This window comes from Haliotis asinina, chromosome 3 (genome assembly GCF_037392515.1).
Source record: "Haliotis asinina isolate JCU_RB_2024 chromosome 3, JCU_Hal_asi_v2, whole genome shotgun sequence".
Classification (NCBI taxonomy): domain Eukaryota; kingdom Metazoa; phylum Mollusca; class Gastropoda; order Lepetellida; family Haliotidae; genus Haliotis; species Haliotis asinina.
The window spans coordinates 33,597,590-33,612,975 of NC_090282.1; the positions used below are offsets into that span (position 1 = coordinate 33,597,590).

General features: G+C 39.1%; 1 protein-coding gene across 1 annotated transcript; it reads left to right on the plus strand.

The window, feature by feature from the left end:
• The first annotated feature begins 755 nt into the window (after positions 1-755).
• LOC137276754 (CUB domain-containing protein 2-like) lies at positions 756-8,663 on the plus strand. The gene is made up of 11 exons (XM_067808392.1): positions 756-991; positions 1,275-1,365; positions 1,715-1,848; positions 2,058-2,210; positions 3,848-3,932; positions 4,346-4,467; positions 4,685-4,861; positions 5,201-5,279; positions 6,207-6,331; positions 6,992-7,156; positions 7,345-8,663. Exons 1-11 carry the CDS (start codon positions 931-933, stop codon positions 7,428-7,430), a joined length of 1,278 nt encoding a protein of 425 aa, XP_067664493.1. The 5' UTR covers positions 756-930; the 3' UTR covers positions 7,431-8,663.
• The last annotated feature ends 6,723 nt before the right edge of the window (positions 8,664-15,386 follow it).

Consider the following 15,386-nt stretch of genomic DNA (forward strand, 5'->3'; position numbering starts at 1 on the left):
CATGACTTACAAAGTATTTTAGTATAGCATGGACGTTAATATATTTATATCTGAGTGTGCTGACGGACTGCACTTGTAACCTGGAGTTACAAAATCCCTTATCCCTCCTCTTAAAGTCGCACTTGCTTTCCACCGAACAGAACGGCCAAAATGACTCGCAAGATCAAATCAGTCACAAAACACTAAAGTAGATCCTAACAATCTACCCTGTTGCCCGCCAGTTGTAGTAGCATAATACAAGCAATACAACCACATACCCCTTTCCACATTCATGTGAAAACTCGGTCAATGGAGTTTCCTGTACTATGGTTACGACATCATAAACCAGCGATGCTATCTAGTAGTAGGGAAAGGATGAGCGTACCCTGCTCCACACGTATGTGTCCATATTCAGCATTTATCTGGATTATTGGAATATCTCACTTGTCCATATAAGAGGTACCCTCTTCTAGGTACAGCTTCATTGTTTCCCCACCTGCATGTTCCATGAAAGCACCTGTAAATAATAGAGCCTGACCGAAAAGAAACAGGATGAGCAACATTCACCCTGTCAGGTTAACCTGACATGCAAACAGCCAAATCACACGTTGCGATCCTCTAATCACAAGTGACCTCTTGCGATAAACAAGAAGTATTGAAGATATGTTCTGCCCAGGAGGAGCACAGAAACTGTGTTCAAGCATTTGTACATGGAATAACGTGTATCACATAGCCCGAACGCGACCCACCTAACTGACCTTATTTTCCACCTACCCAGAATAGTTATGAATGTTGCAATACATGGACGTTTACACTGATTAGGTTGATATCACGTTACTAGGTCTCTTGGGTATGTGTGGGTCTACGTAGAAGTTGACCTTTTGATGGACCTTGTATACAGCCTTTCCTCAGTCTCCTGATGTGATCGTACTTGGTCGTATTTGAGCAACTATGTGTTTTAGGGAATATTATACTGGGTTGTTCATGCTGCTCTGCTCATCATACATTTCCGGTAGGTTTCCTACAATTCTCTACAGTGAAATACTGGGTGTTTAATCTGATGTCAACGGATCATTTGAAATACGGATTTTTTAATAACTTGTGTAGTTGAAAATATATGTTGATGACCTTTGCTTAAGAACTTACAAATGTCTTTTGGAAGGGATGATTTGCACAACTGTCTTTTATTTCCTGTCGGGAAATCAAAGTCGTTACGTTTGTTTCGTTTCCATTTCCTTCTTGTAGGTATGTTAGTACTTTGAAAAAAAAGTTATAAGTGCATGTGAATTTCGCAGATGCTGCGTCTTCTTGTGGTAATTCAAATCTGACGGCAACATTTAACACTAGCTATCTTGTATCTCCCGGGTATCCATCGATTTCATCCGGGTAAGTCTCAACTTGGCATGCCAACGCTTACTGTATGTAGACGAGCTAGTATCTGTAATCGAATGTTCAGAAACATGAATGTGCATAGTGCACAATGCATGTAAAATATAGTTTGTTTTTTATCCGACTTCAAATCAGCTCGAAATACAACGGTTGTACTTGCTGTTTCTCTTGGGTATGTGTGAGGATCAAAAGTAGGCAGATGTATGCAAACTTACAGTATATAAATCTGATTCTAAGCAGTTACAACTGTATAAATATTGTAAATCACACTTGCCAGGAAATGTATTGTACGTATTTATGCATACGGTATTAGATCTTACTGGGTTCACTCATGTTTTACATTCAGTGAGGATTCGTGCACATGGTTAATCTCAAAGTCGTCAACCTCTGACAGGATCCATGTACGCCTTCAAGTAAAACATATGAATTTAACAGATTCGTTAACTGTCTGCACGAAGGATTACATTGAGATATTTGATGGTACGTACCATACAATGCACCATTTATACGTAAAAGTAGATATACATGGCTTATCTTCTTAAGCGTAATTAAGTCTTAAATTACTATATGTCATTATATTAATTATCGTTATGTGTAACAGATCCTGATAATGTATGCATGTGTGTATGTATGAATGTATGATGTTTGTAAAATCATACACATTGTTTGAACTGCATGTTTCACCGTAGGACCAACAACCTCTTCGTACAGCTTGGGAAGATGGTGTGGGCAACAAAAGCTTATGGTACAGAGTACATGGAATTCCCTAACTGTCCACTATAAGCGCAGCAACAGCACCATACACGTCAAAGGATTCCGGCTCATGTACTTCCAGACTGATGGTAAGACTAATGTAGAAACACTGGTCGTGAGATCGGTGAACACATTCCAATGGCATACATGTCCTGTCGGTAAGATTGGTGTACATATTCTAATATTAAGTCTGGTGTACACATTGTAATTGTCAGACTGTTGTACATGTTCTATCAGTATGGCTAATGTACATGTTCTAGCAGTAAGACTGGTGTACGTGTTCTGTTGGTTACATTGGTGTACATATTCTAATGTTAAGTCTGGTGTACACATTGTAATTGTAAGACTGATGTACATGTTCTAGCAGTAAGACTGATGTACGTGTTCTAGCAGTAAGACTGATGTACATGTTCTTGCAGTAAGACTGGTGTACGTGTTTTGTTGGTTAGATTGGTGTACATATTTTAATGTTAAGTCTGGTGTACACATTGTAATTGTAAGACTGATGTACATGTTCTAGCAGTAAGGCTGATGTACATGTTCTTGAGGTAAGACTGGTGTACGTGTTCTGTTGGTTAGATTGGTGTACATATTCTAATGTTAAGTCTGGTGTACACATTGTAATTGTAAGACTGATGTACATGTTCTAGCAGTAAGACTGATGTACATGTTCTAGCAGTAAGACTGGTGTACGTGTTCTGTTGGTTAGAGTGATGTACATATTCTAATGTTAAGTCTGGTGTACACATTGTAATTGTAAGACTGATGTACATGTTCTAGCAGTAAGACTGATGTACATGTTCTTGAGGTAAGACTGGTGTACGTGTTCTGTTGGTTAGATTGGTGTACATATTCTAATGTTAAGTCTGGTGTACACATTGTAATTGTAAGACTGATGTACATGTTCTAGCAGTAAGACTGATGTACATGTTCTAGCAGTAAGACTGGTGTACGTGTTCTGTTGGTTAGAGTGATGTACATATTCTAATGTTAAGTCTGGTGTACACATTGTAATTGTAAGACTGATGTACATGTTCTAGCAGTAAGACTGATGTACATGTTCTTGAGGTAAGACTGGTGTACGTGTTCTGTTGGTTAGATTGGTGTACATATTCTAATGTTAAGTCTGGTGTACACATTGTAATTGTAAGACTGATGTACATGTTCTAGCAGTAAGACTGATGTACATGTTCTAGCAGTAAGACTGGTGTACGTGTTCTGTTGGTTAGAGTGATGTACATATTCTAATGTTAAGTCTGGTGTACACATTGTAATTGTAAGACTGATGTACATGTTCTAGCAGTAAGACTGATGTACATGTTCTTGAGGTAAGACTGGTGTACGTGTTCTGTTGGTTAGATTGGTGTACATATTCTAATGTTAAGTCTGGTGTACACATTGTAATTGTAAGACTGATGTACATGTTCTAGCAGTAAGACTGATGTACATGTTCTAGCAGTAAGACTGATGTACATGTTCTAGCAGTAAGACTGATGTACATGTTCTAGCAGTAAGATTCGAAACTAACATTTCCTATTATAAACATTCCAAGGTGTTGAAAGCCTGTCGTTGAAGCTTCATTTCAATGTTTCGTTTTCACGTTTGTCACATTGGGTCAGATCACCTTTGATCAGAAATAGAGAATACTTACACAAGGTTATAGTTCTGTTCATTACCAGGTTGTTGGATTTATGTGTAGAACAAGGGAATGTATTTCTTTTTAAAGAACCATGGTCATGTGGAGGGATGTACAATGCAACTACAGAAGGCGCCTTTCTGCAGGCCCCAGGCTATCCTACATCGTACAGGACGTATGTTGTCATACTTATGTTTGTTCAGCATTAGTTGAAAGGTAAACAGAAATGTTAAAACTCTCACCTGTCCCTCATGAGAATTCAGTCCCATTACCAACTGGCCATGGTATTCCATCGCATATTGTTAGAAATGACCAAGGCTGTATGACACATGGCAGGTGGTAGAATGATATACGTAACATTTGGATGGGCTTTGATACATCTTTTCAATTCGTAAACATGTTTCATTTGTAGGAAACAAGGAAGAATTGAACTGTTTGGTATAACTGTATTCAATCTAGTGGGATCTGTTTCGTTGGATAGTCGAGGGTGTTCCCATAGTGAATTATGTAAATGTGTTTTCAGAGTAAATCTTACCTTGGTTTTAAGGTTCGATTTTGTATTCAATGAATTTGATCGTTATGTTTCAGTGACACGAACTGTCTTTGGGTGATAGAAGTCCCCAACGATTTCAATATACGTGTAATTGTTGAGGACTACGATATACTCTCGTCTAAAGACTGCTATGGTGATGACCTCCGATTCGTTGATGGTAAGTTCAATAAACCGTCAATCTTAATTTAGAAAAAAAAAACGCAAGAAGACAATGAGAACGGCGATTATCCACGTTCTACAGGATATGAATTGTGTGGCGAATTTAAATTTAAACAGCAGAATCTAAGGCCTTTAGATCACACCCACAGTCTTTGATAGGGCAACTATGGATTAATATCTACATGCGATTGTAATTAATGCACTGCTTCTGTCAGGAAGGAGCCCTCATTCGCGGGAAATTGGCGTGTTATGTGGCTCGCAAGCTGGACCTGGCATTCGTCAGTTCACCTCATCTGGCCAAGTGATGCGCATCGAGTTCTCTGCTGATCCAAGCCGTGCAGTTGTGAGACCCAGAGGATTTAAATTAGCATATCTGAAAGGGAAATTTGACCGTAAGTGTTAAATAAAGTTCATTTGCTTAAAAGGTACAGTGTACCTGGACCACTGCACGTGACATGTGCAGGGATGATGACCAGTGAGCCCCCAGTAGGGTTGTGTTCAGCGGAGCATGTCGTCTATGATCAGAAACAAGGACGTGGACAAGAAAACCTCCCCCCCAAACTCCACTTTTGAAAATATTACAACACCTTGCTTTATCTCGCATTCACGTAAATGTATCTGTTTCTGAAATGATGTACTTTAAGTATTATACCTGACTAGCATGTTACTTTGCATTAAACATCTTCAGATTTCACATCAAAATTAACGTTTGGAATCTTTTACACTTTCAGCATGTGAGGACAGACATGTATGGGCATCTCAAACGCAGAAATTTATAACGTCGCCGAATTTCCCTAGTAACTATACAAGGTAACGTTGTACTTCCAATTTAGACATTTGTTTTCTGGTAACATGCAAGCAACAATTCATACAAGCACGGATAATTGAAATTGAGACATACAGTATTGTGCATTAATTAACATTATGCAATTCATACTTAATTGATGTGTTGCAGCTCACTGTCATGGCAGATTGCATGTTATAGGTGTAACAATGACAAGTGGAAATGTAGGTTCACATGTTTATGGGGAACATCTCAAGTTTAGAGGTAGTCTTGTCGTCTAAACGCTTGTAATTCGCTTTGAGGTACTGCGTCCCTTGGTTTCAATCCAATTTCGTCCTTAATGTGGTTCAAGGTTTGTCTGCACCATGAGTGTGTGTCCAGCAGTGTCTAAAACCTGTGTCACTTGTAGGGGTGGCTACTGAAGGGTAAACAACTATGACGATAGCAATGGCCTATTGCGACCCACGATATAGCTATTGCAATACTATAGCATTAGGTTCTTGGCGCCTTGAATTGTGTCATTTATAGTCATTTCCCAAAGGACTGCATACTTTACGTGGAATAAAATATGTGGAAGTGTTTTATTCTCTTTTTGCGACTGATAAGACAAAGTTTGTTTAAGAGTTAACAGTTGCGGATAACTCTAAATCAAAGTAAACCCCTCGGGTGCTTCCGAAATTTGCTATCGATGCGTCGATAAGTTTTCCTTTCTACATCGATTAGTTGCTATCGGGAAATGAACAATTGCAATCCATCGATAGTTCGATGTATCTTTACAACCCCTATCACCTGGAGATTCCACCTCAGATTAAATGCACAGGCTATGGTGTAAATAAATTACAGTTCATAACGGAGTTCAACCCAACTCACTCACGACCACAAGTACTCACTCATTCACTCTCACTCACTCTCAACACTTTTGTGTTCAGTAACCTAGCTCCTTTCTTTTGCAGTAACAGTAACTGTTTGTGGAGAATAGAGACCCGGAGCCCGGGATATATGGTACAGGTGACCCCTCTTCACTTCTCTGTACAGTCTTCTGCGAACTGCACCTCTGATTACCTCTCTATATATGACGGTGAGTGTTGTGGTCGCATTGTGATTAAGCGCGAAAGAAAGTATAATTTTATTTGAAACACAATTATAAATATACATACATTTTAACTTGAAATAATATGCTGCGAGGAAACCGCTCAATGTTATGAAGTGGTACTAACACATATGTTGTAACTGTGAGCAAAGGGCCATCTAAACATGTTTGAAAGATGATGTATATAATTATACGTGTACATGTCAACCTCAAATGTTAAACATGCATGTATATGTCGTACAGTGACTTCCTGGCGTTTTGACAAGGTATTACCTTTCAAGATTGTAACTTTTCCACTTCTTGAGTTTCATCTCGGTAGGTAGGATTTCACATTGTACCACCAAAAATATTACTATGTCACTGATAACATTAACTGGGCACCCTCTCTGTTCCTGGTATCATAGCAGTTAATTCAAGGTATTATTTTACTTTAAAATAGTTTTTGATAATTAACAGTGTAGCCATTCTGCAGTTCCGTTTTGCCTACGTTGCCAACTTCTTTCTTTATTGTCATCACAACGTTCCTGGGCCAAAAACTTTGTGTGATCAATAAAGAAACATTTGACACCCACAACATGTATCTTTTATCAGAATACCAACTTCCACATGCCAAAACCTATAGCTAACCTGCTTCGTGTGTAATTCCAGGCCAGAGTGCGGGACCAGGGGATGTCCCTATTGGAAAGTGGTGTGGTCATGACATGCCAGCTGTACATAGTAGCCAGTCAAACATGTTGCTTATTTTCCACACTGATGGCGATCATTCACGGTCGGGTTTCAATATCAGCTATACTGAAATACCACGCCCAGGACGTGAGTGTTCACAATACTGATAGCATGGATTGTGTTGTAAATTTTTCAATTATTTCTCAACTGCATCTGCATCTGAGCGTGCTCAAATAAAACGGTGTATTAATACCGTTGTGAACATACAATAACATTTCTTATTTCATTACCAGCTCTATGGGGAATATATGTTAGTGCCTTTCTTTGTTTTTCAGCTACCAATGTTGGTGCCGGACGGGTTGTTTCATCGAAGCTCGGTTGGCTACTTGTTCTTTCGTTATCAACTGTTTTGCACTTTTAAGTATTTATACATGCACACCTGAACACCTGAGTGGTATTAAAAGTACTTTGGTTAAATCCTAATGGGCAGTTTTGAGTTTGATTTATAATTAGTTTGACTGATATCGTTTCAGCACATAAGTTGTTCATTCGTTACTTCCTTTATTCGAACTTTTACAGTAATAATTGTACATGAAGAATAATGGTATATGAAGAATAAGAAAAGAACGACAGTGATATTAATTAATGCATGTATCTTGTTTGTTTATTGTGTTTGTATTGTACATTAATATATGCAGGTATTTGAATCTGATTTGCGTGCGGTTGTCGTAACATTACATGTCGTGTAATAGGTACTGTTGACTCCTCTAAGATCCTCTCAGTAACCTTTCTGTCAAAACGCCAAAGAGTTCCAATTTTAGTCCATCTTTTCTGAAAACGTTTGACGGACGGACACAATATGCAGGATTAAGAGATAATGCATGAATAAAAATTCCCTGGTTGCGTTGGAAGTATGTACGCCATGTTTGGTCTCTATGATAGTACACAAGATCTGACTTGGTGGATGTTGGTATACGTTGAAATCGACAATATTGTAAGTATATCATCACTCAGAGTACGTAATCTCCCTGTGTCATTGGATAAGCCACTATTAGCGATATTCCAGCTATATCACGGCGACGGGCACCAGAGATTGGCTTAACACATTGTACCCATTATTTGGCGCTGGCGTGTCATGTTAAAGCTTGTCGAGTCTGACAATTGTGTGATGTTTTAATCAGTGGAACGTTTTACTACTTGTTCCAGGCGTCTAGATGTATACAAGTATATCGTAGACATCTGGAGATGTAGAACCTGTCAAGATGCGGGTTAGAACTTCAGTAATCCATGCTTGTCCTAAAAGACGACTAACGGGATCAGGTTGTCGGGCTCTCTGACTTGTTTGACACATGTTATCGGTTCCTATTTACGCAAGTCGATGCTCATGCTGTTGACCATCGGATTGTCTGGTCCACACTCGATCGAGACACAACGACTACAGTCACACGGAATTGTCTTATTGTATTTACTTTAATGTTCAAATCACACTCAGACGTTATATATATATTATAAGTATATTGTACCTTGTTTTACATTTATCTGCGCGATATATCAACCGTAAAGCCTTGTTCTGATATCGAATTTGGACAAAATATTCAATCATAAGTATATAATGTATCAGTACCACAATGAAAATAAAACAATTATATATTCACCTTCGACTAATTCAGTCCCTGTATCTCCTCTGTGTATTATAAGGGGCACATTGTCACAGAGGCGATAAACAGATATGACCTACTCACTATCTCTTGCTTATGGAATGCTGCAGGGGACATTCTCGCGATTCTCGCACTTTTGTCTTTTTAGACTTTTTCCCAAAGTCCGATATCGCGAGAATGAAAGATCGCGAGTATGTCCCTTACAGTATTCCATACGTGCTACATATCTTGGTCAGGCGATCTCTACTATAGAAACCTGATTAAACACAATCTTTGGCCCGACAATCGTACTTGCTTCACTGAAGTAGCCTTTCATCTTGTCAAACAAAGGAGTGACTGTGAAGGTGATCTGTGTCGACAATGTTGAATATCAAACACAACAACGAAAGAATACATGCTGTAATACATATTTATCTTACTGAACACATAATGTAGCTTTGTTATTGGCTGAGCGTTCTTCTATTAGTTTCAATGTACACAGATTACAAGCGAGTAACATACCTATGTACCCAGCTGGGAATGCCGATCTCATTTGGTACTTCGTGGTAGTAAATCCTTATCTCGAATAACACTGAATTACTTACGGTGACGAACGGAAATTACCGATGTTGTGCAAATGCAAATCAATGAAAGGGAGAAACCTGTTTTTCTTGTCTGCAAAGTCTACGCACATTAAACAAAACAAAATTAACAAGGAGATGTTCGGTAACATATATACGATGTTCACTGGTCCCTCGCGGCCGATTGGTTGATGTAGATGGAATGATGTTTGTTTAGGTCCCCCTCCCCTGCTGGCTGTGAATTAAAGGGGCACTGATGCGGAGCGAATAATGTTTCTCGCCAACGGTCTAACTACGAAACCAAACCGCAAATTGGTCAGCGCCCGCTCCTTCGACTGTGACGGACAAAGGAACTGGGCTCCTGTCCATATTAGCAGAATTTCTTCACCTAAACAGTCAGGAGGCCGGATGCCCATCATATGCCATTTGTTTAAAAATATCCATGGTATTCCTTGTCTGATCGTAACCATATATCCCAGCAGTGTAGTTCTTTTCGGATGCCTGGATGGTATAGTTACTGATCCAATTGGATCCTATTTCTGTGTTTTTAACCTCGATATTTAATCATGTTACATGAAAATATGATGTCTACAGGCACCTTGCAAGCCATTTGTTTCAGTACGGAAGCAAAGCTTTTTATTTAGGTAGTTTTGAGTGTTGGTTCAGCTGTGGTAGCAAATATCATACGTAAATTTTGGTAGCTATGGTAGCTACAATGGTTTATTATTTATGATAACAAAAACACACAGTTGATTTATTTGAATTCGTAAACAAAAAACGATGACTTTGCCTTTGGTAGAGAAATCTGGAACTTTTCTTACGTAAAAAACCCTTATTTCACCTATTTACCCAAGTACACAGCAAATGCCTGTGTGTATTCCTTATGTAACGAAATTCCATTGGTATTCTCCAAACAGTTTCGACCCATAAGTGTTTTCAGGCTGCATGCGACACAGAGATTACATCTTCCTTGCTGTAACTCGCGTTTGATGGTGTAAACCTACACGTGTTATTTGGCATCATTCTCTGGATGGTCAATTAATGAATTTATAACAGGTATATTTTACCATAAGAGTTATACAAGTTATACTCCGTTGACCTCTGTAAAGTACCATGTGTAACACTGCTAATTCTATTTCCATTTAAAGCTTTCAATAATTTTACCATCCATTCTCGGACGAAGTCTCTCTCTCTCTCTCTCTCTCATTCGGAATTCGAACCAACAATGATAGGTTGCTTGCAGTGCCAAGGGGACGTAACTCTACATATAGAGGAGGCGAGCCTTGGACCCTTGGGTCAATAGTGCGCCGAACATATGATAAACAATGTACAAAACCACGCTACAGTTTGAATTATTATATGTCTACGACAGAATCGTGTGTCAACACCACTTAAAAAGGTAAACTGTGAATTAAAGTATTAATATGGGACTGCTACATGATAATAAAGCCTACATATTCTTTGTGAGATCATGATGACGTGCCACATTAGGATGTTAAGTCATTACTGAATGGCATCAGCATCTGGTGATCATGTGTAAACAACTGATCCCATCTGTTGGGATTTGTGCTCACAAAAGGCCTCTCTACAGCCTATAACCTCAAACTTAACCAGTCAACTGTGAACATGTATTCATGAATCTTAACCACCCTTTTTTTTCCTTAACCACCCAGTCCAGTGCCATACACTTAACTTCTAAATGTCTCTCGTTGTTTTCTTTGAAAATCACTTGAACATGTACCAGATTCGTTTTCTTGGGAAACCATTCATCAATATGAAAATCACCTTCATGTCATTGATATTGGCACACTCATGCCAAGACAAAATACCAATGCACTGAGAAATTCAATGGAAGGTTTGATTTGATAGCACTAAATGCGAGGCACTTGCTAGAGCACATTTTACGAATCATCCGATATCGACAAATGGCACGCCTAGATATGGTGTTAAATGCTCAAGCGCAAAGTTTCCTGCGCCAGGAGCTGCCAGAACCTTTACGAAAAGGAATAAAAACCCCACACATTTATATGATCAAAATCTGGAATCTTTGACTGATTATTAACATACCCACTTTTAATTGACTTACTGAGAAGAAGATATAAAACGCATGAAAAGAGTCAATGAGCATTCGGTTAATCCTGTATATTCGTATACCCAGCGCATCTGGGGACGGATAGCTGTCGAAGATTTGGCCCCAGCAGTTATCACACACACAATAGCTGTGTTATCAGCAACACCGACTTTCCCAAGGTATACACAGTTCGTAATCGTGGTGATATCACTAACTATTCAACTTAATCTTGTAAGTCGTGAAGCGAGTATGCTTGCGAGTCTTGGGACTGCTGCCCCTCCCCATACTGATGCGGATAGAATCTTTGGCAAGTGACGATGAGCAATGAATGGGTTCCCGGAAGTCTGAGATAGCAGTGTGACTATTGCCTCATTGGCAGGATGGGTTGTAAAATCCATGGGAGGAGTCATTCTGGCTTTTTCTATGTTGTGGCAACTTAATAGCAAGGCCAGAAAACACTCCCATTCTAACATTCGCAAACGTTGTTTATTTAGTGTCTCAACCTTTGTCATCAATCTTCATATTCAGATATGGACAATTCCAGGCCAGAGTGCCGGACCAGGGGATGTCCCTATTGGAAAGTGGTGTGGTCATGACATGCCAGCTGTACATAGTAGCCAGTCAAACATGTTGCTTATTTTCCACACTGATGGCGATCATTCACGGTCGGGTTTCAATATCAGCTATACTGAAATACCACGCCCAGGACGTGAGTGTTCACAATACAGATAGCATGGATTGTGTTGTAAATTTTTCAATTATTTCTCAACTGCATCTGCATCTGAGCGTGCTCAAATAAAATGGTGTATTAATACCGTTGTGAACATACAATAACATTTCTTATTTCATTACCAGCTCTATGGGGAATATATGTTAGTGCCTTTCTTTGTTTTTCAGCTACCAATGTTGGTGCCGGACGGGTTGTTTCATCGAAGCTCGGTTGGCTACTTGTTCTTTCGTTATCAACTGTTTTGCACTTTTAAGTATTTATACATGCACACCTGAACACCTGAGTGGTATTAAAAGTACTTTGGTTAAATCCTAATGGGCAGTTTTGAGTTTGATTTATAATTAGTTTGACTGATATCGTTTCAGCACATAAGTTGTTCATTCGTTACTTCCTTTATTCGAACTTTTACAGTAATAATTGTACATGAAGAATAATTGTATATGAAGAATAAGAAAAGAACGACAGTGATATTAATTAATGCATGTATCTTGTTTTTTTATTGTGTTTGTATTGTACATTAATATATGCAGGTATTTGAATCTGATTTGCGTGCGGTTGTCGTAACATTACATGTTGTGTAATAGGTACTGTTGACTCCTCTAAGATCCTCTCAGTAACCTTTCTGTCAAAACGCCAAAGAGTTCCAATTTTAGTCCATCTTTTCTGAAAACGTTTGACGGACGGACACAATATGCAGGATTAAGAGATAATGCATGAATAAAAATTCCCTGGTTGCGTTGGAAGTATGTACGCCATGTTTGGTCTCTATGATAGTACACAAGATCTGACTTGGTGGATGTTGGTATACGTTGAAATCGACAATATTGTAAGTACATCATCACTCAGAGTACGTAATCTCCCTGTGTCATTGGATAAGCCACTATTAGCGATATTCCAGCTATATCACGGCGACGGGCACCAGAAATTGGCTTCACACATTGTACCCATTATTTGGCGCTGGCGTGTCATGTTAAAGCTTGTCGAGTCTGACAATTGTGTGATGTTTTAATCAGGAGAACGTTTTACTACTTGTTCCAGGCGTCTAGATGTATACAAGTATATCGTAGACATCTGGAGATGTAGAACCTGTCAAGATGCGGGTTAGAACTTCAGTAATCCATGCTTGTCCTAAAAGACGACTAACGGGATCAGGTTGTCGGGCTCTCTGACTTGTTTGACACATGTTCATGTTATCGGTTCCTATTTACGCAAGTCGATGCTCATGCTGTTGACCATCGGATTGTCTGGTCCACACTCGATCGAGACACAACGACTACAGTCACACGGAATTGTCTTATTGTATTTACTTTAATGTTCAAATCACACTCAGACGTTATATATATTATAAGTATATTGTACCTTGTTTTACATTTATCTGCGCGATATATCAACCGTAAAGCCTTGTTCTGATATCGAATTTGGACAAAATATTCAATCATAAGTATATAATGTATCAGTACCACAATGAAAATAAAACAATTATATATTCACCTTCGACTAATTCAGTCCCTGTATCTCCTCTGTGTATTATAAGGGGCACATTGTCACAGAGGCGATAAACAGATATGACCTACTCACTATCTCTTGCTTATGGAATGCTGCAGGGGACATTCTCGCGATTCTCGCACTTTTGTCTTTTTAGACTTTTTCCCAAAGTCCGATATCGCGAGAATGAAAGATCGCGAGTATGTCCCTTACAGTATTCCATACGTGCTACATATCTTGGTCAGGCGATCTCTACTATAGAAACCTGATTAAACACAATCTTTGGCCCGACAATCGTACTTGCTTCACTGAAGTAGCCTTTCATCTTGTCAAACAAAGGAGTGACTGTGAAGGTGATCTGTGTCGACAATGTTGAATATCAAACACAACAACGAAAGAATACATGCTGTAATACATATTTATCTTACTGAACACATAATGTAGCTTTGTTATTGGCTGAGCGTTCTTCTATTAGTTTCAATGTACACAGATTACAAGCGAGTAACATACCTATGTACCCAGCTGGGAATGCCGATCTCATTTGGTACTTCGTGGTAGTAAATCCTTATCTCGAATAACACTGAATTACTTACGGTGACGAACGGAAATTACCGATGTTGTGCAAATGCAAATCAATGAAAGGGAGAAACCTGTTTTTCTTGTCTGCAAAGTCTACGCACATTAAACAAAACAAAATTAACAAGGAGATGTTCGGTAACATATATACGATGTTCACTGGTCCCTCGCGGCCGATTGGTTGATGTAGATGGAATGATGTTTGTTTAGGTCCCCCTCCCCTGCTGGCTGTGAATTAAAGGGGCACTGATGCGGAGCGAATAATGTTTCTCGCCAACGGTCTAACTACGAAACCAAACCGCAAATTGGTCAGCGCCCGCTCCTTCGACTGTGACGGACAAAGGAACTGGGCTCCTGTCCATATTAGCAGAATTTCTTCACCTAAACAGTCAGGAGGCCGGATGCCCATCATATGCCATTTGTTTAAAAATATCCATGGTATTCCTTGTCTGATCGTAACCATATATCCCAGCAGTGTAGTTCTTTTCGGATGCCTGGATGGTATAGTTACTGATCCAATTGGATCCTATTTCTGTGTTTTTAACCTCGATATTTAATCATGTTACATGAAAATATGATGTCTACAGGCACCTTGCAAGCCATTTGTTTCAGTACGGAAGCAAAGCTTTTTATTTAGGTAGTTTTGAGTGTTGGTTCAGCTGTGGTAGCAAATATCATACGTAAATTTTGGTAGCTATGGTAGCTACAATGGTTTATTATTTATGATAACAAAAACACACAGTTGATTTATTTGAATTCGTAAACAAAAAACGATGACTTTGCCTTTGGTAGAGAAATCTGGAACTTTTCTTACGTAAAAAACCCTTATTTCACCTATTTACCCAAGTACACAGCAAATGCCTGTGTGTATTCCTTATGTAACGAAATTCCATTGGTATTCTCCAAACAGTTTCGACCCATAAGTGTTTTCAGGCTGCATGCGACACAGAGATTACATCTTCCTTGCTGTAACTCGCGTTTGATGGTGTAAACCTACACGTGTTTTTTGGCATCATTCTCTGGATGGTCAATTAATGAATTTATAACAGGTATATTTTACCATAAGAGTTATACAAGTTATACTCCGTTGACCTCTGTAAAGTACCATGTGTAACACTGCTAATTCTATTTCCATTTAAAGCTTTCAATAATTTTACCATCCATTCTCGGACGAAGTCTCTCTCTCTCTCTCTCTCTCATTCGGAATTCGAACCAACAATGATAGGTTGCTTGCAGTGCCAAGGGGACGTAACTCTACATATAGAGGAGGCGAGCCTTGGACCCTTGGGTCAATAGT

What these genes read in the sequence shown, in the direction of transcription:
- LOC137276754 (XM_067808392.1), top strand. Translation starts at nt 931, where the DNA reads ATGTGTTTTAGGGAATATTATACTGGGTTGTTCATGCTGCTCTGCTCA. An exon ending in TCTGAAAGGGAAATTTGACC is followed by an intron (nt 4,862 to 5,200) that starts GTAAGTGTTAAA and finishes TTACACTTTCAG; the next exon opens with CATGTGAGGACAGACATGTA. An exon ending in TGAAATACCACGCCCAGGAC is followed by an intron (nt 7,157 to 7,344) that starts GTGAGTGTTCAC and finishes TTTGTTTTTCAG; the next exon opens with CTACCAATGTTGGTGCCGGA.